General features: G+C 36.9%; 1 protein-coding gene across 1 annotated transcript in view; it reads left to right on the forward strand.

Annotated features, from left to right (window-relative positions):
- Positions 1-26,728, forward strand: part of LOC150107842 (cilia- and flagella-associated protein 251-like) — a 619,793-nt gene that overhangs the window by 508,566 nt on the left and 84,499 nt on the right. The window contains exon 18 of the mRNA XM_090392197.1: positions 20,397-20,540. Within this exon, the coding sequence (XP_090248323.1) occupies positions 20,397-20,540 (144 nt within the window). The remainder of the gene's footprint in view (positions 1-20,396; positions 20,541-26,728) is intronic.

Here is a 26,728-nt window from a genome sequence, read left to right on the forward strand (position 1 = left end):
GACATTGCAAATGCTAATCAGAATAACTAATCAGATTATCTAGAGGTTGAAGAGCAAACTGGCATGTGGAGATAAGTATATTATTATTCCAATGGACTACAAGAAATTGATGGCATTAAGGATTTCGGGGTAACAGCGGACTGATAATTGAAATTTATAGGACATTTTGCCATAATACTTACAACTTTTGAAATATGTCCTTTAATGTTCAGATACTTGAATGTGAATCTGAGATAATGATGTTATTATGAAATGAAATGGCCGATTTTAAGGACGATTGAAAAATAAGAGAATAAAAAGAAGAAGAATACCTGTTTAATCAAAGTAATCTCCAGGCAGCATCAGTGCATTGTTGTCAACATGTGTGCAAGGTCATTTATACCACATTTGTAAAAATCAGTGTCTCTGGAAGTGATAAAGTCCTCCACCGCCCGATAAAGTGATGTATCGTTGGCAAAGCATTTCTTGGACAAAAAAATGGCTCAAGTGCTGGAAGAAATGGTAATCTGTTGGGGAAATGTCAGGAGAATATGAGGCACAATTTTGTACCCCAAATTGTTAATTTTCTGTATGGTTGACACTGCCATATGTGGTCGGGCATTATCCTGAAGCAATAGGACTCCATGTCTATTCACAAGTGCTGGTTGCTTAAGGCACAATTTGTCATGCATTTGCCATATATCTGTACAATATCGAGCTGCATTTATCATTTCACCTCCTGGAAGGAATGAGTAGTGAATAACACCAGCAGAAGACCACCATACAATAAACATCTTTATTGGATGCAGAGGTGCCTTTGGAGTCCTTCCTGGAGCGTCTTTCACTCCCAACCACTACGACGAACGTGTACGATTGTCGTAGAATATCCACTTCTCATCCACAGTCACAATTCATTGCAGGAACCTTTATTCTTCTTAAGAGAGAAGAGCACACTTCCAAATGCCGTGCTTTGTTTTCATCAGTGAGTTCGTGAGGCACCCACTTGTCGAGCTTCCTTACTTTTCCTATTATTCCCAAGTGCTGTGAAACAGTTGAGAAGTGTGCATTTAGTGTCTGGGCGATCTCTTGTACAGTTTGTCGTGGATCTGATTCGATTAAATCATTTAATTCATTCAAATCAATGGAGGAAGGGCGATGGCCACAGGGTTCGTTTTGTAGCCTTAAATCTCCTGAGCGAAATTTTGCAAAAGAACGGCAAGTGGATCTTTCATTAGTTGTTCCTCCACTAAATGCTTTATTGATGTTTTTTACTGCAGCCGCTGCAGAATTTCCAAATTTGAACTCGTAAAGGTATAGCAACCTTAATTGACTGGGTTTCATGATTGACTTGATGTCTTTAGTATTCGATGTTTAATGCTCATTGAACAAAACAAATACTACAATTACATCACCCACATGTGACGCTGTCACATGACATAAAAAATTTGCTTATACCTCAGCGCTTGCTTTCTTCAGCAACCAGCAGAAACCTGACAGTCATTCAATGGCCATTTCATTTGCAACAACCCAATACTTTATATGGCATTGATATGTCCACTTTTGCATTTGCACAAAACTGGTTACCCAGATTTGCCATGTTTTCTTGAGGATGTGAATATGGAACAGAATCCAGGAGTGAGTGATTAACATAGTAATAGATAAAAAAAAAAAAAAGGAGGTGATAGAAACTTAAATTGTTAAATAGGATTTATAGCACTGATGCACAAGAATTGTTAAATACATGGTTTTGTTTGATATATTATTATTATTAAGAAAGACCTCCAGGGAATCAGGAACTCATCGAGGGAGACCATACTATTTGCATTAGCTGTCATACCTGTTCTTAAATTCATTCATGCTACTTGCACACACAACACCCAACAACAATCCACTCTAATTATGCACCACTCTATGAGAGAAAAATCTAGTCCAAGCCAGCTTTTTGATATCATTTATTCTCAACTTACAAGGATGCCCTTGCATTTTTTACCCACTCTCCATAAAATGAAAAATTCCATTTACTGAAATTCTGTATAATGCTTTAAAAAGTTTGTAAATCTCAATCATATCACCCACTTTCTCCTGTTTGCTAGTATCTGCTGCCAACAGATTCTCAATGTGTCTTCATAATCAGTTTTCCACAATCCTGATATAATTTTTGACACTCTCCTTTGTACTGTTTCCACTGTATCAGAATCACCACAGAAACCAGGAGACCAGACCTGCATGCATTAGTTCAAGTGAGGTCTTATCAAAGCCTTGTAAAGAGGCAAAATGACTTCCTTTTCTTTACATGGCAAAATTCACTTCACCATTGCAATTCTCTGAGTTGTATTTACAATTTTTGCTATATGACCCTTGAACTTCAACTTCCTGCCAACTAAAACTCCAAGATCTCTAGCCTAATTGGTTTTTTCTAACATAATCTCACCAATATAATACTACATTAGATATCTAATTGCACCAAAGTGTATGACCTTACATTTATTAACATTGAAATGAGACCCATTTTCACATGCCGCAATTCCAGCAGATTCAAATCATTCTGAAGTACTGCATATCAGCAGTACTCCTGATTATCCTACCTATCTTTGCATTATCAGCAAATAGCTATATATCACATGTCAAATCATTCCCAATGTCATTAATGTACAGATTGAATAACAATGGACAGGAGTGATCCTTGAGGCACTACTGCTTACCTTGAATTTTACACATTCACACCCCTATATATGACTTTTTGCAGTCATCCATCCATCCACTTATCGATACTAATAGTTTATAATCCAATCCTATATCCTCCAATTTATGCACCAGTTTTTCAAACTGTATCCTGTGAAAGGCCTTAACAAAATCTAAAAGTATCATGGCGTATCCATTCCCCTTGTCTGCTTCAGTGCAAATATTCTTATAGAATGTGAGCAAGTTCAGTTGCTAAGACATGATCCTCCCTTAGTAAACCCATACTGTTCATTGTAAAGTAGAGATTCTCTATCAACCCATTTCTCAATGCCTAACCAACTTTTCCAAAATTTTCACCACCACTCCTGAGATACTGATTGGTCAATAGTTGATACATCTTTGCATAAACTTGTGCAATAGGATTACCACACATTCTTTCCACTCCTGTAGAATCTTCCCTGTTCTGAGACTCAAATTATATAGCCTGGTCAAAGGAATGGTCTGATGTCCCATCGGTTCCTATTGCAGAAATCTTATTCAATTTGTGCAACAGCTCTTGTAGTTCCTACTCACACAAGTTTCCTCATACAGCGAAGAGGTAGTGGTGAGTTTTCAATGTTGCATATACCAGGTTGACAGTTTTCAGCAAAATGGCTACTCTTTAGTTGAACAATTGCTTCTGCAACAGTCATTTGCATACCATCTGCATTCAGCAGAGTTATTCTTTCAAATTCACTCTTTCTTTTACTTGCAGCATAAAGATAGGACTTCTCGGACTTCTTTTTCAGTACAACACTTGTGACTCTTCTGGCATAACTATCATATCATCATGTGATATGATATATTATATCATAATCACATCATTAGCAGCATGTCCATGCCTCTCCCATCCTGTCTATCATTCCTAAAAATACTGTACCCTTTACACTCCATAGCAAGATAAGTTATTTTATATCTATTTTTTTGCTGTTGCTGATGATTAGGTGAGTTAAATATTTATGGTGTAACGTAAACATTTACTAAGTAGACATTTTTAAAGGAATATGAGTGATAGGTAGTGCTCACTAATGCCTACAATCTGAGGTCCCAACATATTAACCAAGGCAATGAGCTCTGCTGTTTTCTTTTTGATACACCTATCATTTGTGTACAGACATAATTCCACAACTTGCAGATCTCTGTTCTTATTAAGTTCCTTACTTATGCAGACATCTTTACACATTCTTGATATGACCAAACCAGACAAACTCAGAATCACTCTGTCTTCATAATCATTTCCATAATAATAACCATTCCCATCATCAGTTGCCTAACGTCGTTGCTCTTACACACAGATTCTCACAATTCCTCTCATCAGAATTCAGTTTGCCTGACTATTTGTTTGGTCACATATCAGTTAATAATTTTTCAAGATTCTTGATGCCAAATGAATTCAAGTGTGTGCCACCCCCTTATACAAATGCATTATTTCCTCAAATTCACTCCACACATCCAAAAACTTGCATCGATTCCTTCTACACATCCTGTGCATCGAATCATTTGCCATCATAGCCCTTCTTCATAATTGATTTCCACCGTATCTAGGTAATATACTAATCTTTTTTTTCCCCTCATTCTTCACTCTCGCTTGTTCTAATGACCCTTTTCCTTATCCTCTCCTCTCTTATACTGAATTCATCACTGGTTAAGTCATTTGTACCTACCAGAATTAAGACCTCTTTTGCTTTTTTTTTTTTTCTGTTTTTCAATTGACAGTATTATAGTTTTAATTTTTGGAACAGGAAAACTTGACGTTATAATCCATTCATCAATCGCATGTTTTATAATAGAGTCACCATACCAAATAGCATACTTCTTTTTACAATCAACTTTTCTTACCAGATTTTCATTATTATTATTATTATTATTATTATCATTACCCAAGAACCCATGGAGTCAAAGACTCATCTAGGAGGTCCTTTTATCATACACACAACTCATCATACTGTGCTTTAAACACACTCAAATTCTCTGCCGACACCACATTCTCACGCAAGGCATTCCAATCATTCACAACTCTACATGAAAAAAACCTGCTTCTCACTCCCCTACTCACACCCTGTTTATACAGTTTCCAAGGATGACCTCTGGTTCTCCATTGACCACTGTTTTCGATAGAACCTCTCCAGCATTGATCCTATAACAACCCCTTACTAACTTGTCAGTTTCTATCATATCTCCCCTCTTCCTCCTGTCCACCAGACTCTGCAAATTGCATCTTCTCAATCTTTCCTCATACTCGACATTCCAGAGGTTAGAAACTACCTTAGTCAGTTGCCTCTGGACCCTTTCTAACATCTCTTTGTCCTTCTGAAAACTAGGTGACCAAATCTGGGCACAAGAGTTCATGTGTGACCTTATCAAAGTCTTATACAATGGAACAAGAATCTCATTACCTCTACAAGTCAGTGTCCTCCGCATCATTCCCAGAAGCCTTTCTGTTGTCTATTGATAGATGGATAGATCCTTATCCATCACCCCCAGATCTCTTATTTCCTCCACCTCCAACAATATATCCTCATCAAGCAAAAATTCTGCATCCCATTTTTGTTTTCCAAATTTTTAAATCTTACATTTTGCAACATTGAACTCACATTCCTGTACCCAATCACTCAGTTTATTCACGTCTCCTTGTAAGGCCACAACATCTTCTCTAAACTTCATAGTTTATCCCAACTTTGCATCATCTGCAAACAACTGAATATCTCCATCCAGATCTTCACCAATATCATTAATATACAATGTAAACAGCAGTGGCCCTAAAACTGACCCCTGAGGCACACCACTAGTAACTTTCCTTTTCCTGGATATCACTTCCCCATACACAACTTGTTGATACCTATCAGATAGCCAGTCTCCATTCCAATGCACCAATCCAATATCCAATCCCATCTGCTCTAGTTTGACTATCAACTTATCATGTGGTATTCTGTCAAAAGCCTTTGGAAATCTAAGTATATTACTGTGTATCCTTCTCCTCTGTCCATGGAAGCCGTCACCTTATTGTAGTAAGTAGATTACTAAAACATGACCTCCCTTTAGTAAATCCATGCTGTCCATGAAAGATAATACCATTGTTGTCAACCCAATTTTGGAACCTAGTTCTCACAAGCTTCTCCAACAACTTAACTACAACACCTGACACTCAGATAGGCCTATAGTTTGATGCTTGAGTTCTATCACCTCCTTTATGAAGTGGCACAATCTTGCAATTATGAACTAACTTACCTGATTCTGTGCTTTGTTGTTTTCCATTTTGCTGCTGATCTTTTTTCTTCTTCCCATCTTACTTTGAATACCACTTGACTTCTGTTTTATAATCTGCTTTAACCCATCAATTTCAAAGGTTAAATTTTTCACAGTGTGCTATACAATATCATCTTTAGTGGAAAACAGCTTCTTGTTCACTACTTGCTGAACACGTTAGCATTCCTTGCAAGTTTTGTCACTTAGTTATTATTATTATTATTATTATTATTACGGGTATCTCCATGGAGTCAGTAGACTCATCGCGGGAGACCCAAACTAGCAAAACAATATCTGTCATATCTCTTCTTGAATTCATTTACAGATGAAGAGCTCACAACAAAGTCAGGCAATGAATTCCACTCATTCACCACCCTCCAGGCAAAAAACCTTGTTCTGACACCTTTGTTAACCACACTCTTCTTTAATTTCCAGAGATGACCTCTTGTTCTTCCATCACTATCACACAGCTGAAACATTTCCCCTGCATCAATCCTATAAAAACCTTTTAGTAATTTGAATGTTTCTATCATATCCCCTCTTCTTCGCCTATCAGCCAATCTCTGCAATCCACAAGCTCTCAATCTATCAATGTAGGGAGCATTTTTTATATCACTCACCAACTTGGTCACTCTTCTCTGAACCCTCTCCACAGCCTCCTCATCTCCAAGGAATCCAGGTGACCAGACCTGAGCACAGTAATCCAAATGTGGAAGTATCAATGCTTCATAAAGGGGAATAATAACCTCTTTATCTCTGGATGTCAGTGTGTTCCTCAACAACCAAGTAATCCTATGTGCAATCTTGGACACCTTAGCAATGTGTCCTCTGAACTTCATCTCCTTATCTACCAATACCCCTAAGTCCCTAGCCTCATCAATCTCTTGGAGTACCTTTCCATCTATGTAGTACACAGCTGGTAATCTTTTAATCCCAAAATGCAAGACTTTACACTTTTCCACATTGAACTGACATCCATTTTCTTTTGTCCATTTTACCAGCTTATTTAAATCCTCCTGCAAACTTTCAACATCAGCTTGATTTTTTATTGCACTACACAACTTTGCATCATCAGCAAACAACTGAATATCTCCCTTTAAGCCGTTTCCTATATCATTTATATACAAATTAAACAACATTATACTATAAATTAAAGATACCAAGAGATTATATACTTGGTATCTTTAATTTAATCCTTTATCCAAGTATAAGCAAACAAAATTTGTGCCTGAAATATTTTCAGAACTGGGTCAACTCATATATAGAAGCTAATAACTTCACATCCCTTGCCTTAGTATCTCATAATGCAAAGCACACATTCTTACAGGTATGTATAATGCTATGCATTATGGGAAGGATCACTCCAAGACTGGTTTTGACCTTTATTGAGGTCTCTTCAGTGGGAGCCAGACCCAGAGTTTATACTATGATTGAAGTAATCAGAAGTCATAGTTTCATGTATGAGTTGCCAAAAGGTGTCACACTTTATTATTAAATTACTCTGGATTAGAGAAAGTTGTTGAAGTTTTTGGTTATACTGTAAATTAAAGATACCAAGAAATTATATACTTGGTTTAATCCTTTATCTAAGTGGAAGAAAACAAACCAAGTGTATAAACCAGTATAATATAAAACTATATAAACCAAAGATTCAGTGGCTGTTGGCGAAAATTTTAAGTGGGGGTGCTACATATACAAAAAAAAAAAAAATCTTTTTTTCCTAATCAGTAACCAATTTATTAATAAATAAATTTACATATTAAAAAATTGCTTTATTAAAAATATTTCACCCTCACCACGAACACACACCAATAATAAAATTTTCGTATCTCACAGAAATTACACGAGCATGCATACTATTTATGTGTAGCGACATTGCTCAAACAAGTAGTGTCAGATTCACTTGTTATGTACAATGACAAGTGCAAACGAATATCGAATATCAGCAAGTCTAGCGGCAATTGGCTGAACACGATAATTCCAGCACTTAGTTAGATCACAGTGCATTTGTTTCATGTAACGATAATTGAAAAAATATAATTCTTTTCATATTTTTAACAGTGACACTCATCATAATTCAGCCTTGTATCTATAATAAATAAGTAATTATATGTTATTTTAACAGAATAAAATAAGATTTACAAAAAATCTTATTTTATCATATTAATATTAATATATATACAAAAGGGCACTGTGTAGGCAGACGGTTGCACGTACGTTGTTATTGCTGCTCCTTGTTTTATAGGTTTAAAGTGGTTTTTAATCTGATGTTTTTAATTTGAAAGTGCTGCTTTCAAATTAATTTAATTTAATTCTACTAGTCACGTTGAATACGGGGTAGTTTAAATCACCAAATTCGGATAAGTAATATTCAAATTTTCAGTGTTGAAAGTCATAGAACAAACTGCAGTCACCAACCAACGAAGAACAAAGGACGTCGCAATTTTAAAAGTTGTACTATAGTCGCTAACGGGAAGAAAGTTTAAAAGTCACCAAGACAGCACAGGTCAAGCACAGTGAGCTTTAACAAGTGTAATAACCCATTAAGTGATGAAGGGGACCGGCCGCATTGTTCTGGATGTGACAAAAAAATAACATTTCCACTGTTCAGGGATCGTAGAAAGCACACGGAAAGCAAAAGGAGTCGCGAAATGGACCGAATAGCGATGTCTACAATGCATGAGAAAGTGAAGAACAAAGACCAGCCACCAAAGAAAAGTAATGATGCACATCAAGGTAAGCTGCTTCCTGATCCTAAAATTGCAGATAACTTTGATTCATTTAAACTCATGGTGAAAGACTTGCTAAATACACACATGGAACAAATCGACAACAAATTTGAGGAGTATGAACGTTACATACAGTTCAATAACGAGACCTCTGAAGAAATGTTAGGAACCATGCGAGAAACAAAGATAAAATTAACGGTAGTATTGAAACACAAGAAACACTCAAGTGCGAGAATGAAGAACTGCGGAAAGAGGTAAACACACTCAAATGTCAAATGGAGCACATGCTACAAAAAGAAAGAAAAATAGAACTTCAAATTGAGGGAATAACAAAACAAAATACAGAAGACCTAAGCAACATAATGTAACTGATCAGCAGCAAAATCAGGATTCAAATCGCAACGACAGACATCACCTCTATTAACCAAGACCCACAAAAAAACAAAGAGAGACCGCCACCAATCATCGCTCGCTTTACCAACAGAAGTCTGAGAGACTCCATTCTTGCAGCAAGCAAGAAAACAAGGCCGACAATAATGATCCTAACTGATAAGAAACTCCCAACACCAATCTATATAATGGAACACTGGACTCCATACTTCAAAAATCTTTTATACCAAGCAAGGAAGACAAAAACAGAGAAAAACTGCACGTTCCTGTGGACTAAGGATTCACAGATATTTATGAGAAAGAATGAAAACACTCGAGTTTATATAATTACAAGTGAACCCGACTTACACAGCCTACCAACATAATACACTAACTCTTCACATCCTTAAGAACAAGATTAGAAATCACTTAAAAACTATATAATGGATATCTCAAACACAGGTGAACATATCCAATCAGAAAGTCTTTGACTCTTTGAAGAAATGGTCAGACAACATTTCCACCAATGCCATCTTCACTATTGTACACACAAACATAAGAAGTATAAAAAAACACTGGCTTACATTGAAAACACAGCTCAACTACAGCATGATAAACATAGATTCGCTAATACTGACTGAAGTTGCAATAAATGACACAGAAATCTAAGCATACAATATAAATAATTACCAAACCTACAACTTATGTAGACTAAACAAAAGAGGAGGTGACATCATGGCATTTATCAAAGAAAATACAATGTGACTGAAAAACAAACTCATTTCAAATATGCGGAAACACTAATTTCGGAAATCACAAATAGCCACAACGGTATCAAATACACAATAAACACAATATACAGACCCCCAGATAATAATCCACTCAGCTTTCGTCATGAGTTAGAAGCATAGCCAAGTGGCATCAAACCCCATACAATACACAGGCTCCTCTTAATAGGAGACATTAACATAAATACTCTTGACCACACTTCTTCAACTACTAACACATATCTTGATATACTAAGTCAGTACAACATAAACCCTACCATTAACTCCCCAACAAGAGAAGAAATACTCCATAACTCACTAACACAATCATGCATTGATCATATCAACATACGAGCTCCCATCCATACATATTCAGTTGTTTGCTGATAATGAAAAGTTGGCTAGCACGATAAAAAATAAAGCTGACGTTGAGTGTCCTTGGTGAATGTGGCGGTCATGTTTAGTTAGTCTATGTGGGCTGTTCAATAAGTAATGAGACTAATTTTACTGTGGCGAAACTACTCATCACAATATTAATGTCTGTGGAATAAAGAAATGTTGCTGTCTGTATTAACAAAAGAGATTGATAGATGGTGTATATGGGCTTATGTGCCAGAGTGTCACATGACTAAACGCAAGTGCTCATCGGTGCGCCTACAAGGCACGACCAGTCTTCGAAATGGAAGCATCCACGGAACAGCGTTATGTGATTAAATTTTGTGTGCGTTTGCAAAAATTGGCATCGGACACTTTTAACATGATACGCGACGCTTTCCACGATGAAGCAATGTCGAGGGCAAGTGTTTTTCGCTGGCATAAAACTTTTAAGGAAGGAAGGCAAAATGTGGAAGATCTTGAACGTGAGGGATGACCTTCAACGTCCATCACAGAGACATTGATCAACACAGCAGTGATTATCATCAAGCACGTCAAAAGGAAGCATCCATTGGTGAAGAATGGCTTCTTATGCACCAAGATAATGCAAGGCCACATATTGCTGGTTGTGTAGTGGACGTTTTGCAGAACGTCCACTACACAACCAGCATAGACTAACTAAACATGATCTCGCACCGTGCGATTTCTGGCTGTTTCCTCGGCTCAAGAAACCACTAAGAGGCCGCCATTTCGAAAGCAACAAAGCACGTGTAAAAGCTACGGAGGCAGTTTTGAAAGAACTCTCAAAAAACGGACTCTCACGTGTGTTTAAGAAGTGGACGCAATGTTGCGACAAATGCATCGAGTCTCATGGTAGTTACTTCGAAAAAGACCATGTAAATGATGATGATTAAAGGTAATCTGTTTTCTGTATAAATATAGTCTTATTACTTATTGAACAGCCTACGTAGAAAACGTGTTTTTAAATTTAAATATAGTGTAGCTTTTTTGTCTCGAATTGTGCTGCAGCTGTGCATCAGTTAGATACAAATGTCCTTCAGTGGTGTTATTGTTTGGAACTGTGTTGTATATATTGTGTTTTAACTGCATTTGTTTCATGCTTCAACATGTAAAGATGGCGTCCAACAAGAAACGTATGTCTTTTCAGACATACGTTCAGAAAGTCCAGACTTTTCAGGTTTAAATCTGAAAAGTCTGGACTTTCTGAACATGCCATCTTCACTAGACACAGAATTCATTGGAGAAAGACAAGAGTTCTTCACAAAAGTCAGTTTCTCATGGAACGCCTTTATAAAGAAACATGTGAAACTCTACTTCATTCTCCTAACTTAAACAGATCCGACGGCTTACGTCTATCCCCTTTATGGGAGATAGTACTTTACAAATCAGCTAATCTTTCCTAACTTTTTATTGTATTAATTTTTTTTATTTATTTTTTTATTTATTTATTATTTTTTTTTTATTTATTTTATTTTATTTTTTTTTTAGGAAAGTTATTGACCTTTTTAGTTATCTTACACCAGCTACTTAGGTGGCGCTTTTTGGAATTGTCAGTTAGTGTTTAATTTTGAGCTTAATGTACTGAAGATGCCTGTGACACACAGGCGAAAATTATACTAATAAATAATCTTTCTACATGAGTTTTTTCCGTTATTTATTGTGTACCGATATGTCTACTCACGGTTTACCTCTTTATAAAACTTATTGTTAGATATTGTGAAGAGGAAAAGTGTCAATGGAAAATAGTGGGTGTACTGCCTCGTTTTGACAATTACAAGTTAAGAAGACGAGCGATGATAATGAATGATATGATTGCAAGAATGTGCAAAAAAAGAGGTCTGGAATTTGTTGATGTTTAGAGTGTGTTTGAAGGAAAAAGACAGATGTATGCTAGAGATGGACTGCATCTGAACATGAAAGGACATAAGCGATTGAAGAAGTTACTGTTTTCTGAACAAGTTGAAGTAATTGGGCAGGGAAACTAATATTGAAAAGGTTGAGTGTAAGAGAGAGAAACTTTAGCACTGATTGTATATTTATTGATCCTTATACGCAGAATAAATTGCAGAAGAGAGGAGATAAAATTGGCATGGGACTATTGAAATTAGTGACTTATATATCAATTCTAAAGCCGATACAAGATCTAGAGGGGAATCTGCAATTTTTGTATACCAATGCAAGAAGCATTCGATATAAGAGAGAAGAATTTTTGGCATTAGTCAGTACAATCTCACCAAAAGTTATAAGCATTAGTGAAACTTGGCTGTCAGCAGAAGATATGGTCACTGGAATTGAATGTGATGGTACAGTATTTTCAGGGAGGATAGAGAAGATAGAACAGGGGGAGGAGTACTGTTGATGATAGCTGATGTGTTGCAGCCAAAGAAAGTAGTATATCAAGATGATAGACGTGAATGAGAGTTAATTTGAGGCGGTCTGGTGCGAAATAGTGACCAATGCAACCAAATATACAGTTGGATGCTGCTATAGGCCAGGGAGTACAGGGGGAGATATTGAATTCATGCATCAGCAAATTAGTGCAATGAGTGCAGGTTTAAGTGATTATTATGGGGGATTTTAATTATGGTGATATCAATTGGAAGGAGGAAATATCATGTAGCACAAAGGAAATGTATGGAGTTCATACATCTTCTATGAGATAATTACTTGGAACAGCACATAACTGAAGGGACACGTGGTGTGAGAGTGTTGGACCTGGGTATTGGTTCAGAGGTTATATGCATAAGTAAGGTGTCCTCGTTACCTCCAATTGGTGAAAGCGATCATGTGGTATTGACTTGGGAAGTTGCAAAATCTGTGGATTTTTCTGTTACGAAGGGGTATATACGGAACTACAGGTTAGGCAATTATAACCAGCTTCGGAGTGGGCTTGCAGCCATCCCATGGCAGAACATATTGCAGCAGAAAGATGTTAGCAGTGCATGGGATAAAATCAGCGGGTATTTGAGGAAAGCAATATCAGATTGTGTCCCCATAGTCAGGAAATCAAACAAGGCAGGCGTTAGATGGATGAGCAGTAGTATGAAGCTTGATCTGCAAAAAAAGAAAATGTTATGGAGAATTTACAAGGAGAGAGGCGATCAGTACACCCATGAACAGTACAAGGCTCAAGCTAGGAAGGTTACCACCATAGTAAGAAAAACTAAATCAGACTATGAGAAGTCGTTAGCCAAAGAGATCAAGGGTAATCCCAAAGAGTTCTTCCACTATGTAGCAAGTAAAAGGGAGAATGTCTTCGGAAGGATAACTTTAGTGGGTGCTGATGATATTGAGGTGACAAAATCAGATGTAATAGTCGAGTTACTGAGTGATCACTTTTCAAAAGTCTATCACCCGAGTGAGGATATCTCTGTACCTGTAGCAATAACTAATGTGAGAATCGAAGTTAATAAATCAGAGGTATTTAATATATTGCAAAATTTAAATGCAAACACTGCTGTAGGCTTAGATGGAATATCAGCTCGTGTGTTCCGTGAATGTGCAAATGAATTGTCAACTCCTCTTACTTGGATATTTAATTTAAGTTTGAACTCTGGTATGGTCCCTAGGGAGCGTATGTTAGGCAAAGTGGTTCCTTTGCATAAGGGTGGCTCTAAAACTGCAGTAGTTAATTACAGACTAATCACCATCTCAGGAGTAGTGGTAAAAGTATTGGAAAAGTTGGTTAAAGACAAAATTCAAGATATCAGGATATGTATAGAGTATCATATCAGGATATGATACTCTATAGAGGCCAACATGGTTTTGTTAAAGGTAGATCCTACCTTAGCAATCTATTAACGTTTCATAATAGAATAACATCTGAGTTGGACAAAGGAACTGGCTACACAGTGGTACTTCTGGATTTTGCTAAGGCTTGTGACAAGATACCCCATGGAACACTGGCACGCAAATTGGAGCAGATGGGAATGGATATTAAATTGGTGATATGGATAGGAGAATGGCTCAGGGAAAGATACCAGAAGGTGGTGTATGGAGGAGCCCGAGAGTCCAGGATGAGGCAGGTGACCAGTGGTGTGCCTCAGGGCTCTGTGCTTGGGCCATTGTTGTTTAATTTGTATATAAATGATATAGGAAATGGCTTACAGGGAGATATTCAAAATTGCTGATGATGCAAAGTTGGATAGCGCAATAAAAAATCAAGCTGATGTTGAAAGTTTGCAAGATGATTTAAATAAGCTGGTAGAATGGGCAAAAGATAATGGATGCCAGTTCAATGTGGTAAAGTGTAAAGTCATGCATTTTGAGATTAAAAGATTACCAACTGTGTACTACATTGATGGAACAGTACTCCAAGAGATTGATGAGGCTAAGGACTTAGGGGTGTTGGTAGATAGGGAGATGAAGTTCAGAGGACACATTGCTAAGGTGTCCAAGATTGCACATAGGATTGCTTGGTTGTTGAGGAACACACTGACATCCAGAGATAAAGAGGTTATTATTCCCCTTTATAAAGCATTGATACTTCCACATTTGGATTACTGTGCTCAGGTCTGGTCACCTGGATTCTTTGGAGATGAGGAGGCTGTGGAGAGGGTTCAGAGAAGAGTGACCAAGTTGGTGAGTGATGTAAAAAACGCTCCCTATATTGATAGATTGAGAGCTTGTGGATTGCAGAGGTTGGTTGATAGGCGGAGAAGAGGGGATATGATAGAAACATTTAAATTACTGAAAGGTTTTTATAGGATTGATGCAGGGGAAATGTTTCAGCTGTGTGATAGTGATGGAAGAACAAGAGGTCATTCCTGGAAATTAAAGAAGAATGTGGTTAACAAGGGTGCCAGAACAAGGTTTTATCCCTGGAGGGTGGTGAATGAGTGGAATTCATTGCCTGACTTAGTTGTGAGCTCTTCGTCTGTAAATGAATTCAAGAAGAGATATGACAGATATTGTTTTGCTAGTTTGGGTCTCCCGCAATGAGTCTACTGACTCCATGGAGATACTCGTAATAATAATAATAATAATAATATACATCATCAGTAATTAATGTCAAAATTGCCAATTACTACTTTGTCTCAACTTCGTTTTATTACATTACCTGCTCCCACCACCACAAAAATAGTCGAGAAAACTCGATGATGCTAAAGAGCATTGTCGATAACCAAGTAAAAAATACAGACTAGAATTGCCTACTTAAAATAAATGATCCTGTAACATTATATGAGAATTTTCAACTAAAGTTCACAGAAATATACAAAAAAGCAACAAAGCCTACACAAACAAGGCGACAAACAAACAACAATCCATGGATAAATGACGACGTACTAAATGGCATTACTGTAAAAGAAAATCTGTGGAAAAAACTCAAAAAATTCACCCAGTAACACACATTTACAAACCTTATACAAAAACACAAGAAATCAACTAACAACAAAAATGCGTTGGGCAAAAAGACCCTACTACTGCCAAAAATTCATGGAATACAACGACAACATTAAGAAAACATTAGGCTGCACTCAACAAATTAGTAACTTGAAAAAAGAAAACTTCAGCACAAGATTTTATTGCAAAAAAACTTCGGTCAGGACACAAACCAAGAGGAACTAGTAAATTCATTCAACCATGCCTTCACAAACAATATCACACAACTCAAAAAAGAGAAACTACCAATGATCACCAAAAAAACTACCGACACAAAGTCAACAACAAACTATGTATTTTCCACCCATAACAAAAGGAACTGAAAGAAGCAACTCCTACAACTAAAACCAAAGACCATTCCAGGAATAGACAAAATAAGACTCACAGACCTTATAACACACTTGAACAAATAAATCCAATACTTTTTTTTTTAAAGACTTGTGAACATAATATTCGAAACAGGCATTATTTCACAACAACTAAAAACTTCAATGATTATGCCAATATACAAACATAGTAAAAGAAACGATACTCAGAACTACAGACCAATAGATACCCTACCAGTCATCTCAAAAATTCTAGAAAAATAACACACACATGGCCATAAGAAGTCATATTTACAGAAGTACAACATCATCTCACAAAACCAATCCGTCTTTCAGAAAACAAAAAGCACCATCATTTTATTAGAAGACATCGCTGACACAATAAACAAAGCTCTCGACAAAAACAAATATGCCGTCCTTACACTGCTTGACTTAACCAAAGCATTTGATACACTTGAACATGATATACTTCTCACCAAACTATACTCAATAGGTATAAGAGGAACACTGCATACATGGTTCAGGAATTACCTCTCAAACAGAACACAACTAACTAAAATAGGTAGATGTCACAGCTGGGGTATACAAATAAAACACGGTGTTCCTCAAGGTGCCATATTATCACCACGCTATTCACCATATACATTAATGATGCTCATAACATGGCCATAAGAAGTCAAATATTTCAGTACGCAGATGACACCGCACCACTAGCAATCCACACAGACATCAACACAGCTCTCTGCAAAGCACAACAAGACCTAAATGAAATCACAACATACTTCCACCAAAATGCAATTCTAATGAATGGCACCAAAATACAAATGTTGATGATACACAACCCAAGAATCATGTACCCTGCACCACTATCGATACACTGTCACACATACCACTGCATTAACAACAAAAATACCGGCAAATGTCCTGAAATCAAACCTGTAACACATGCAAAATATCTCAGTCGCTATATAGATTGCCACCTTAAATGGACAAAACATATAGAATACCTACATACCAAACTCTGGATCATCGCAGCAAAACTCTTCCAAGTAAAATGCATCATTTCATCCAACATAAAAAAAAAACTCCTATATTATCTGCGAATTCCTACTCAGATATGGTATAACAGCCTATCCAAACACATCAAATAGCTACCTAACAAAATTAGAAACATTACACAGGAAAATTGTGTCAACAGTGATTTGGACACCTTACACACAACAACCAATATCTGACCAGCACATGGCGACACATAGAATCCTGAGCATCAAAAACCAGATATACTACATAACATTAACAAGGAATTACTTCAACATCACCTATCGAAACAACAAAAAACATATCGTATAACACGACCTACAACAACTCTCTACATCCTTACACCCTTTGACAACTCGTACGGTTCTTCTTTGAGATCACATCAGATACCAACACAACTCAACAACATATCAAGAAATTTAAAACACATAGATAACTACAGAACATTAAAAAACAAATTCTGGAAAATATACCAACAAAGTTAATACACCATTAACACTAACATACACATCACAAATCACTAGCATCCAATGCCTACATCCCATACATAAACAGTAACAATAACATAAATAGTGATTGCTAAATCTCATTCTCTTCATAAAAGCTAACCCAAGTTTCGAAGTAGGTGGGATTAACTTGCCTCACCCATCTACACGTAATCCTTATAATCAAATGTAGAAATGTAACGAAACAGTCAGTAAAGTATATAACAATAAAGAAGATACTGAAGATACTGATTATTATGTGATAATATCATCATCATCATCATCATCAAATTCCTGCCATGTACCCTCAAGGGGGTGTACGGGATATGAAAGTACTACATGAAAAATTTACATCATTACTAACTTCCTATCTACAATTTTCCTCCAAATCAGTCTGTTACTTGTCAAGACTCCAACATTATCAGATCTTATATTTCTATCGTCTAAGGTACATTGTACCGTATCAATCCACCTATATCTTAGTCTTCCTTTGGGTCGTTTTCCTGCCAATCTGGCAGAGAACACTTGTTTTGCTAATCTTTCTTCACATATTCTGTTCAAGTGACCATACCACCTGGGATTAGCTCTGCTAACGCATTCCTGGATGCTGACAATGTCACGTTCTTTCCTAATATTCTCGTTTTTAATATGATATTGATGCCATCTGTTCACGCCTCTAATCTTTCTCAGGACTCTCATATCTGCAGTCTCTAGTCTTTGGTCAAGTGTTTTACTTCTGACCCAGCTCTCAGATCCATAAAGCTAAGTTAGTGTTCCAACTAATTTCTCTCTTATTCCATATGAATTTATTCAATTGACTTCCTACCATACTAGCTTTGTTGATTCTGTTGTCTATTTCCTTATTTAATATAATATTACTATGTAACATGAAAAAAACAATGTCATATATTACTTATTATTAAAAAAATATGTAAATAATGAGTTTACATTGTATGTTTGTGAGAATAGGAAATATAATATTTTAATTGCACATGTGTAAATACTGTTGTATAATCACTCTTTCTCAAACTTGGAAAAAAAAAATAGTAAACTACATGTAATATTATGTAACTTTTGTAACTCTGAACTATACTCGTAAATTATTACTGTGATTGTTATTTTAAAAGATAGCAAAAAAACTATGGTATCATCATTATTATTGAAATTTCATTATATGTAGTACTTAGTGCTGAACCTTGTAAAATAATATACTAAATGTTCCTCAAGATGATAATTGTATATATGTAAATATTTGAGAGATCAATAAAAAAATATGATAATATTAATATTAATAAACATAATATTAATCTTATATTATAATGCACACAAGCATACAATTTATCTGTACTGACACTGCTTCACTAGCAGTGTCGGATTCACTTGTTACGTGCAGTGACAAGTGTAAACATATATCAGCGAGTCTCACGGAACTGATCGAACATGATAATTCTGACACTGCGTTAGATCGCAGTGCATTTGTTTTGTAATCTAAAGTGTTAATCAAAAATTCCAATTATTAACTATTCCATTAATGTCGAAACATAAGCTGTAACCTTTAACATGCGTTTATATAATGTTGTAAGCATTGTTATTATTTATAAACACAAACAAAATTTTATTTTTTTATTTTTTCCTTGGGAGTGCTGCAGTGTTGTGTACAAGCCGCCACTCTAAGGATTAGACCAAGTATATAATTTCTTTAATTTATAGTATAACCAAGTGAAAAAACTTTCAACAACTTTCTCTAATCCAGAGTAATTTAATAATGTGTGACACCTTTTGGCAACTCGTATATGAAAATATGACTTCTGACCTTAGTGACACCTCTGAGTCTTGCTCCCACTGAAGAGACCTCAATAAAATCGAAACCAGTCTGGATAGTGACCCTTCCCATAATGCATAGCATTATATATACCCATAAGGATATATGCTTTGCATTATGGGATACTAAGGTAAGGGATGTGAAGTTATTAGCTTCTATATATATGAGTTTCCCCAGTCCTGAAAATACTTCAGCTGCAAACTTTGTTTGCTTTACACGTGGATAAAGGATTAAACCAAGTATATAATTTCTTGGTATCTTTAATTTATGTTAGTTCTGTTTCTTCTGCATTTTTGGCACTATTTTTTCGCTGTATTTAATATTGCAATATTACATTAAAAATATGTTATAAAGACATTTAATACTAAAAAAAACACAAAAATCTTCTCTATTAATATAAAACACCAATTTTACATTAGTGCCTAATTACGCTGACCACTCACTATGATAGAAGGGAAGTCCCTCACCACCTCAGGATATTGTTTCAGTCTAATTATTATTATTATTATTATTATTATTTGACACCTCCAGGGTGTCCAAAGACTCATCGAGGGAAAGTGTGCCAACAGCATCGAACGATTGGACCCCTTCCAACTACTAACCACACTCAAACTTACTTAACTGAGCCTTAGTAGCAGAGGCTCTACTAATCGACCAACCTTTGCCGGCAATTAGGAAGGGCATATGTTTTGCTTAGAGTGGCGAGCAGATAAAATGAGATGCAGAGTTGGTCATGAGTGCTTGGTGACTGATGAGTTCAAGAGGAGGTGTGAGCCTTCCACAATGAGTCTTTGACTTGTCGGAGGTGCCTTAGAATAATAATATTAATTACAATAACAATAGAAATAATAAATTGATTAATAATATTAATCAATCAATTTAATCATCCTTTCATGGAGTTACAAGGCTCACCATGAAAATTTTAAATAACTGACAATTTAATCTGCTGATCTATTATGCCCTTGCTTAACAGAGAAACCTTTCACTAAAATAAAAAAAAAAAGATTTTCTTCATTGTTTAGTATTTTTTGGCCTTCTTATTGGACTTATTAAGAATGATGTTATTTTATAATAGAACAGAATGTGTGTTTTAATATTTATGAAATGAAAGATTTTTTTTTTATTTCAATGATTAGGTGGCATATGATGTTCTTAACAGTAATAAGGATGAAATTAAAGTGTATGCTTGTATAAAAATGGAGCTTACAGCTACACCACAATGTATGGCATGGTATCCATTTTATGATCAAGAGATGTTTTTGGCTGTTGCTAATGATGAGGTGAGTTAAATATTTATGGTGTAACATAAAAGTTTATTAAGTAGACATTTTTAAAGGAATATGTAGTAAACATATAAAAGCGCCTCCGTAGCGCAATTGGAAGAACGACGGTACATTGCGCCCTTCGATTGGAATAGGCCTAAGTTCGATTCTCGTCGCGACGGGAGGAATCTTTATCTGGTCGATTTCAATCGAAGGTGAGTTAGCCGATCTCATATGGAGGTAGCAGGGTTTTTTCTCCCGGAAGCTCGGGTTTTTCATCCCGCATACATACAAATCGGCCCATCAGAACACACGCAATTTACAGACAAAAATTACTAGTTGTGGTGGTGTTGGAAGTGGGCGGTAGATGGCGTTGATGGGGATGATTCGTGGTAGAGGTTAGGTGTAGAGAGAATTGTAGATGTCCTCCCACGATGAGTCTTCGGACTCCTTGGAGGTGTCAGGAATAATAATAATAATAATAATAAAAGACTGACACCCGTAGAGAAAAGTAGAATTTATTACACTCAAATATATATAGGTAACATAGGATGAAACCTATCCTATTTTTGCCATATATAATGCATTGGTTATCATATTGGCTGCAGCAAGATAAGTTAATGTTATATTTATTGCTTGATGATATTGTATTATTTTTAGATTGAATGTTGCTGTGTTATATTTATGATTGGAACACATCTTTCATTAAATATTTTAGACAGTGTTATTTTAAATTCAATGTTTTATCCTTAGTCCTTTGCAACAAAATGTTGATGAAAGAGAGATCATTACATAAGTCAGCACAAAAGACAAATGAAGCAACTGCTGTGGATTTTTTGAGAATGGTGCAGTGCTGTGAGTGTAATATGTATATGTGGGAGATGATACTGATGCTTATGTGGAGCGGTTGAATAAGAGAAAGGAGGAAACGTGGGTATGCAGGAAGTGTGATATGCAGACGAACCACAGGACTTGTCTGAATCAGAGTAGAGAACATCGTAGCATAAGTGACACGAACATTGAGGAAGATTGTGTGAAAGTTAAGAAAGGGTGTGAAACCGATAAAGAAGGAAAAAGTACAACTAGCCTTAAGAAAGTGCAAAAATGATGATGAAAAACAGAGTGGAAGTAATAATGGTAAGATAGCAAGTGGATCTGACAGAATAAAAGCATATGCTACTGACATGAGGAAGATTGTGTGAAAGTTAAGAAAGGGTGTGAAACCGATAAAGAAGGAAAAAGTACAACTAGCCTTAAGAAAGTGCAAAAATGATGATGAAAAACAGAGTGGAAGTAATGGTAAGATAGCAAGTGGATCTGACAGAATAAAAGCATATGCTACTGACAGTAAAATACTGTAGTTAGAGATAGTGATGATGCAAGATTTGTGAGCTAGTTGACAAAGATAAAGCAGATGCAGAGTGCAATAGAGAAAATTATGGATATGTATTCAAGAGTGAAAAAGGCTGAAATGAATCTTGTCCAAATGAAAGACGTAATGAAGATTCGTGAGCAGTATTGTATGGTAATTCAATCACTAATGGTGTGTTGAATGAGAAGATGCACAAGATTTATTTTACAGAGGTAGAATGAGTACAGTGATTGAGGCATTGGATATGAGGTGTAAGCAAGCAAAAGAGTTAATAGTGGTAATAGGAAATGACTTGACTGGAAACAAGGAGAATGTAAGACTGGATATCAGAAGGTTGTTGAGAATGATAGTGCGATGGGAAAGGTAGTCACTGTGTTGTCCAAGTACAATGGGGATGAGTTGAGGCAAAGAGCAAAGATTACAAATGATATGCTGGCAGAAATGTGCAAAGAGAAAGGAGTGCAGTTTGCAAATATATAAGATGAATTTGAAGGTGAATAGAACTGTATAAGACTGATGGACTGCATCTTCTCCAAATGACACCAAAATCTTTCAAATGCAGTCCATCAGTCTGAAAGGTTAAGTAATGAGTGCAGAGAATGGATTTGAGCAAGGTAAGAAGTGATATGGAAAAGCAAAAAAAAGGAGGGATTGAAGTGGTGCCATTGAATGGAGAAGTGGGTAGCTTAAGTGTAGAGAATGAGAAAACAAGCGTGCAAGACAAACAGTGAAATTTAGGTGATCTCAGGATAGAGAGGAGACCATAGCTTGAGAACGGTCAGTGCTCAAACAGGAAGTGAAAGTATGAGTAGACAAGGAAGGAATTTGATGGCAAGGAATATAGGAGGGAATATTCTGGTTTGAAGAGGGTAAGGGATCAGTGAAAGACATGAATGGCTTGAGGAAGGCATGGAGAAGTCATATCTAATAAGTGGTATCATGGAAACCTCTTATCGATACAGCAATGAATTCTTATTTTGGTATACGAATGCCAGAAGTATTATCAGAAACAAAGAAAATGAAATTATTGCATTAATTGGGTTAGTTCACCTAAAAATTGTTGGAATAAGTGAGACCCAGTTGGACAAGGATGACATCCTGACAGAAATAGAGATGAAAATGGGTGTGATATTTTTCATGATGACAGAAACAATTAAAAACAAAACAAAAGTGGAGTGTTATTGATGATAGAAAAGTAGTTGCACCTATGCAATGTAGAGATGCAAGAGGGGGTGGAAACCTAGTGACCTTGAAATCTATAAACAAATTAGCAAAGAAATAGGAAAAGGGTGATCATTATGGGTGATTTTAATTATGGCAATATAGATTTGGATGATGAGATAGCATCTGGAAGCAAAGAAAATTAATTTCTTCAGTTTATAAGGGACAACAATAACCTCATTCAGTATGTAACAGAGGGTATGTGAAGATCAAGTTTTTGCGATAAAGAAGGTGTAAAATCTCCCTCTGGTTTGTGAAAATAACAAAGTGATTACCTGGATGGGGTCAGCAATGTGAAAAAAAGATATATGCGAAACTACAAGATTAAGAAAAGCTCAGAGACAGCTTGCAGCTGTTGCATAGGATGTGGAGTTGGATGAAAAGAATATCAATGTTGCTTGGGTGATATTCAAGAATTATCTAGGAGAAACAGTGTCTAAATGTATTCCAAGTGTCAGAAATTTAAATAAGGTAGGTATGAAATGGAACATATGTTAATCATGCAATACAGAGGAAGAAGGCATTATGAAGGCAGCATAAAATGAGTGGAAATGATCAGTTTCATGAGGAGCCCAAAGAAGAAGCAAGGAAGGTGACTCAATATATTAGACAAGTAAAGGTGTAGTATGAGCAGCAGTTAGCTAATGAAAGCAGGGAAAAGCCTTAAGGTTTTTTTTTTCAATACGTAGCTAACAGAAAAAAAAGAACCATTACAGAAACGTGACGTTGAATAAAATAGTAAAAGGATAACTGCTATGGACAGTATAGTTGCAATATTAAAGGAGCAGTTCATAAAGGTATTTCTTCCTTGTGAATGTAACATCATGTGGAGTTTGATAGCAATGTCAGGGAAGGAAGAGAGACTGACTGTGAGTCAGTGAACAAGAAGCATATGTGGGAATTTACAAACTTGATGTTTATAAGGCTGTGGGACTTAATAATGTATCAGAATGTGTTTTGCAGGAATATGCTGGGAATTTGCAATCTGCTTTGGTGTATTTGTTTACTATGAGTCTTACATTGGGTCAAAATCGAGGAATGGCTAGAGAATAATGGGATAATATATTCTTCTTATTATTATTTGTCACCTCCAGGGAGTCCAAAGACTCATCGAGGGAGGGCATCTACTCTACAACTCTATCTCCACCACTCACAATCCAAAATTGACAGCAACTACACCAACGCCATCTATCGCCGACCACCACCACTAGTATTTCCACAGACAATCACAAACATCCATGCCCACGGCAAGATTCAAACCCACAGCCTTTTGGCTGGGGGAGCAAATACACTAACACTCGGCCAACCAGGCTGGCTATATATCAGAGACATAGTTTTGTGAAGAGTAGACTGAATTGCATTTCAAATTATAATTATACATACATACATACATCTTCAAGGCCCACTCTTCCTAATTGGGTTGTGGGGGCAAAAGCTGCAAGAGGAACTTCCAATGGTCACGATCCTCTGCCACCAAGTTCAGGTGTTCTGGTGGGATTCCCAAACGTGTCCACCCAAGGTTTTGGATATAATCTATCCAGCGAGTCCTTGGCCTTCCACGTGGCCTCCCACCCTCTGGCTTGGCAAAGAGGGCCTGCTGAGGGAGCCTCTCTCTTGTGGCATTCTGACCAGGTGCCCGTACCTGCGTAACTGTGATCTCTCAACATGGAGAAGCAGCGGTTGAGTATTGAGGGTTTCCCGAATTGCAGAGCTTCTGACTCTGTCGAGTTTTGTCAGCCCTGCAACCCCGCGAAGGAACCTCATTTCAGCCGCTTGGATTCGTGTCCGCATTCTTTCGGTCATTACCCAACTCTCATGACCATAGGTGAGGATGGGGACATAGACTGTATTGAAGACAGCCAGCTTTGCCTTCTGGCTTAACTCCTGCTTCAATACTACTGAACGGCCAAGCTCCTACAATATTGAGCTTGCTAAGCCAATTCGAGTATCTAGCTCTACGTCCCATTTTCCATCATTCATGAATATGGATCCAAGATATTTAAACTTCTCCACCTGTCTCATTGGGACCCCACTTACATTTAGAGTGCACTGGGATGGTTGTCTTGAGACCACAAATGTTTCAGTTTTGGCCAGACTGATCTTCATTCCGGCATCTGCACAAACAGCTACAAACGTATCCAGGGTCCACTGGAGGTCATCTGTGGAAGAGCTAAGCAGAACTAGGTCATCTGCAAAAAATCAGACGTCCAATGCTACATTTTCCAATTCTGACACACTCACTGCCTCGGCTGTGCCTATCAATCCAGTCCATAAATATTATGAAAAGGAGGGGGGTGACAGAACACACCCTTGGCAGAGACCAACGGAGACTGTGAAAGGTTCAGACTTTGTGCTGTTTATCCTGACACAAAACTCTGGGCATTCATACAGGGACTTGATGGCAGCTAATAGTTGACCATCCACTCCATACTCTTGCCAAAGCTTATCCTGAGGAACCCAGTCATATGCCTTCTCCAAGTCCACAAAACATGTGTAGACATTCTTGGCATATTCCCAAGATTTCTCAAAGACTTGCCTTAAAGTGAAGATTTGGTCAGTTGTGCTTCTACCAGGACGAAAGCCACATTGTTCTTCCTGGAACTTTGACTCAACTATGCTTCTGCACTGTCTTTCCAAGCACTTAGCATACACTTTCCCAGGCAGGCTGAGCAGAGAGATGCCACGATAGTTACTGCAATCCTTCTGGTCTCCCTTCTTAAAGACTGGTATTATTATGCCTGTCTGCCATTGCTTTGGTGCTCGCCCAGATATCCAAGCAGCCTGACACACTCGAGTCAGCCAGAGAACACTGTCTCGATTTAAGGCTTTTAGCATTTCAGGCCAAATTTCATCATCGCCAGCAGCCTTGCCCGATTTTAGCGATTTTATTGCTAAATGGACCTCTTCTGCTGTGAGACTAGTCATTGCCCCGATCTGCACCTCTTGGATGTCCACAACTGCTGGGCCACCCGGGTTAAGAAGGCTCTCAAAGTATTCCCTCCATCTGTGGAGGATATCGGTTGTTAAAAGTGCACCATCAGAGGCCTTAATTACCCTTGCTGTGCACGATTTCCTCCCTCTAAGGCGGCGATGGTCTGCCAGAATACTTTGTTTGCATTTGCATAGGCTGAATCTAATCTTTCTCCAAAGGATTCCCAAGCCTTCTGCTTTGCTGTCTTTACTGCCTTAACAGCAGCTTTATAATTATAATTATTATAATTTAAAATAATGATAACTATTTCAAATGTTTATATGATATTGTTAGCATTTACCAATATATTTAATTACAAGATAACATGACAGAAATTAATCTTTAGCCACATGAGAAACAAAATTCTAGCTATGATGTCATGATTTTTTTTTTTTTCCCACCACAGGTCAGGTTAGCAAGTTATTAATTTTTGACCCAATTAGTGATTAGGCATACTCTGTGGATTGTTTACCTTGCCTTATTTTTGTATACAATATATCATGGGTGGCCACAATGTGGCTCGCGAGCTGCATGCAGCTCGCGTCCACACGTCACGCGGTTCTTCACAATCTACCAGGAAAAAATAAACAAAAAGAGAAGAGGAGACAACAAAAAAGAGGAACAAAGTAAAAAAAAAAAAGA

This window comes from Typopeltis vanoorti, chromosome 4 (genome assembly GCF_054136105.1).
Source record: "Typopeltis vanoorti isolate ZY-2024b chromosome 4, IOZ_Tvanoo_1.0, whole genome shotgun sequence".
NCBI lineage: Eukaryota > Metazoa > Arthropoda > Arachnida > Uropygi > Thelyphonidae > Typopeltis > Typopeltis vanoorti.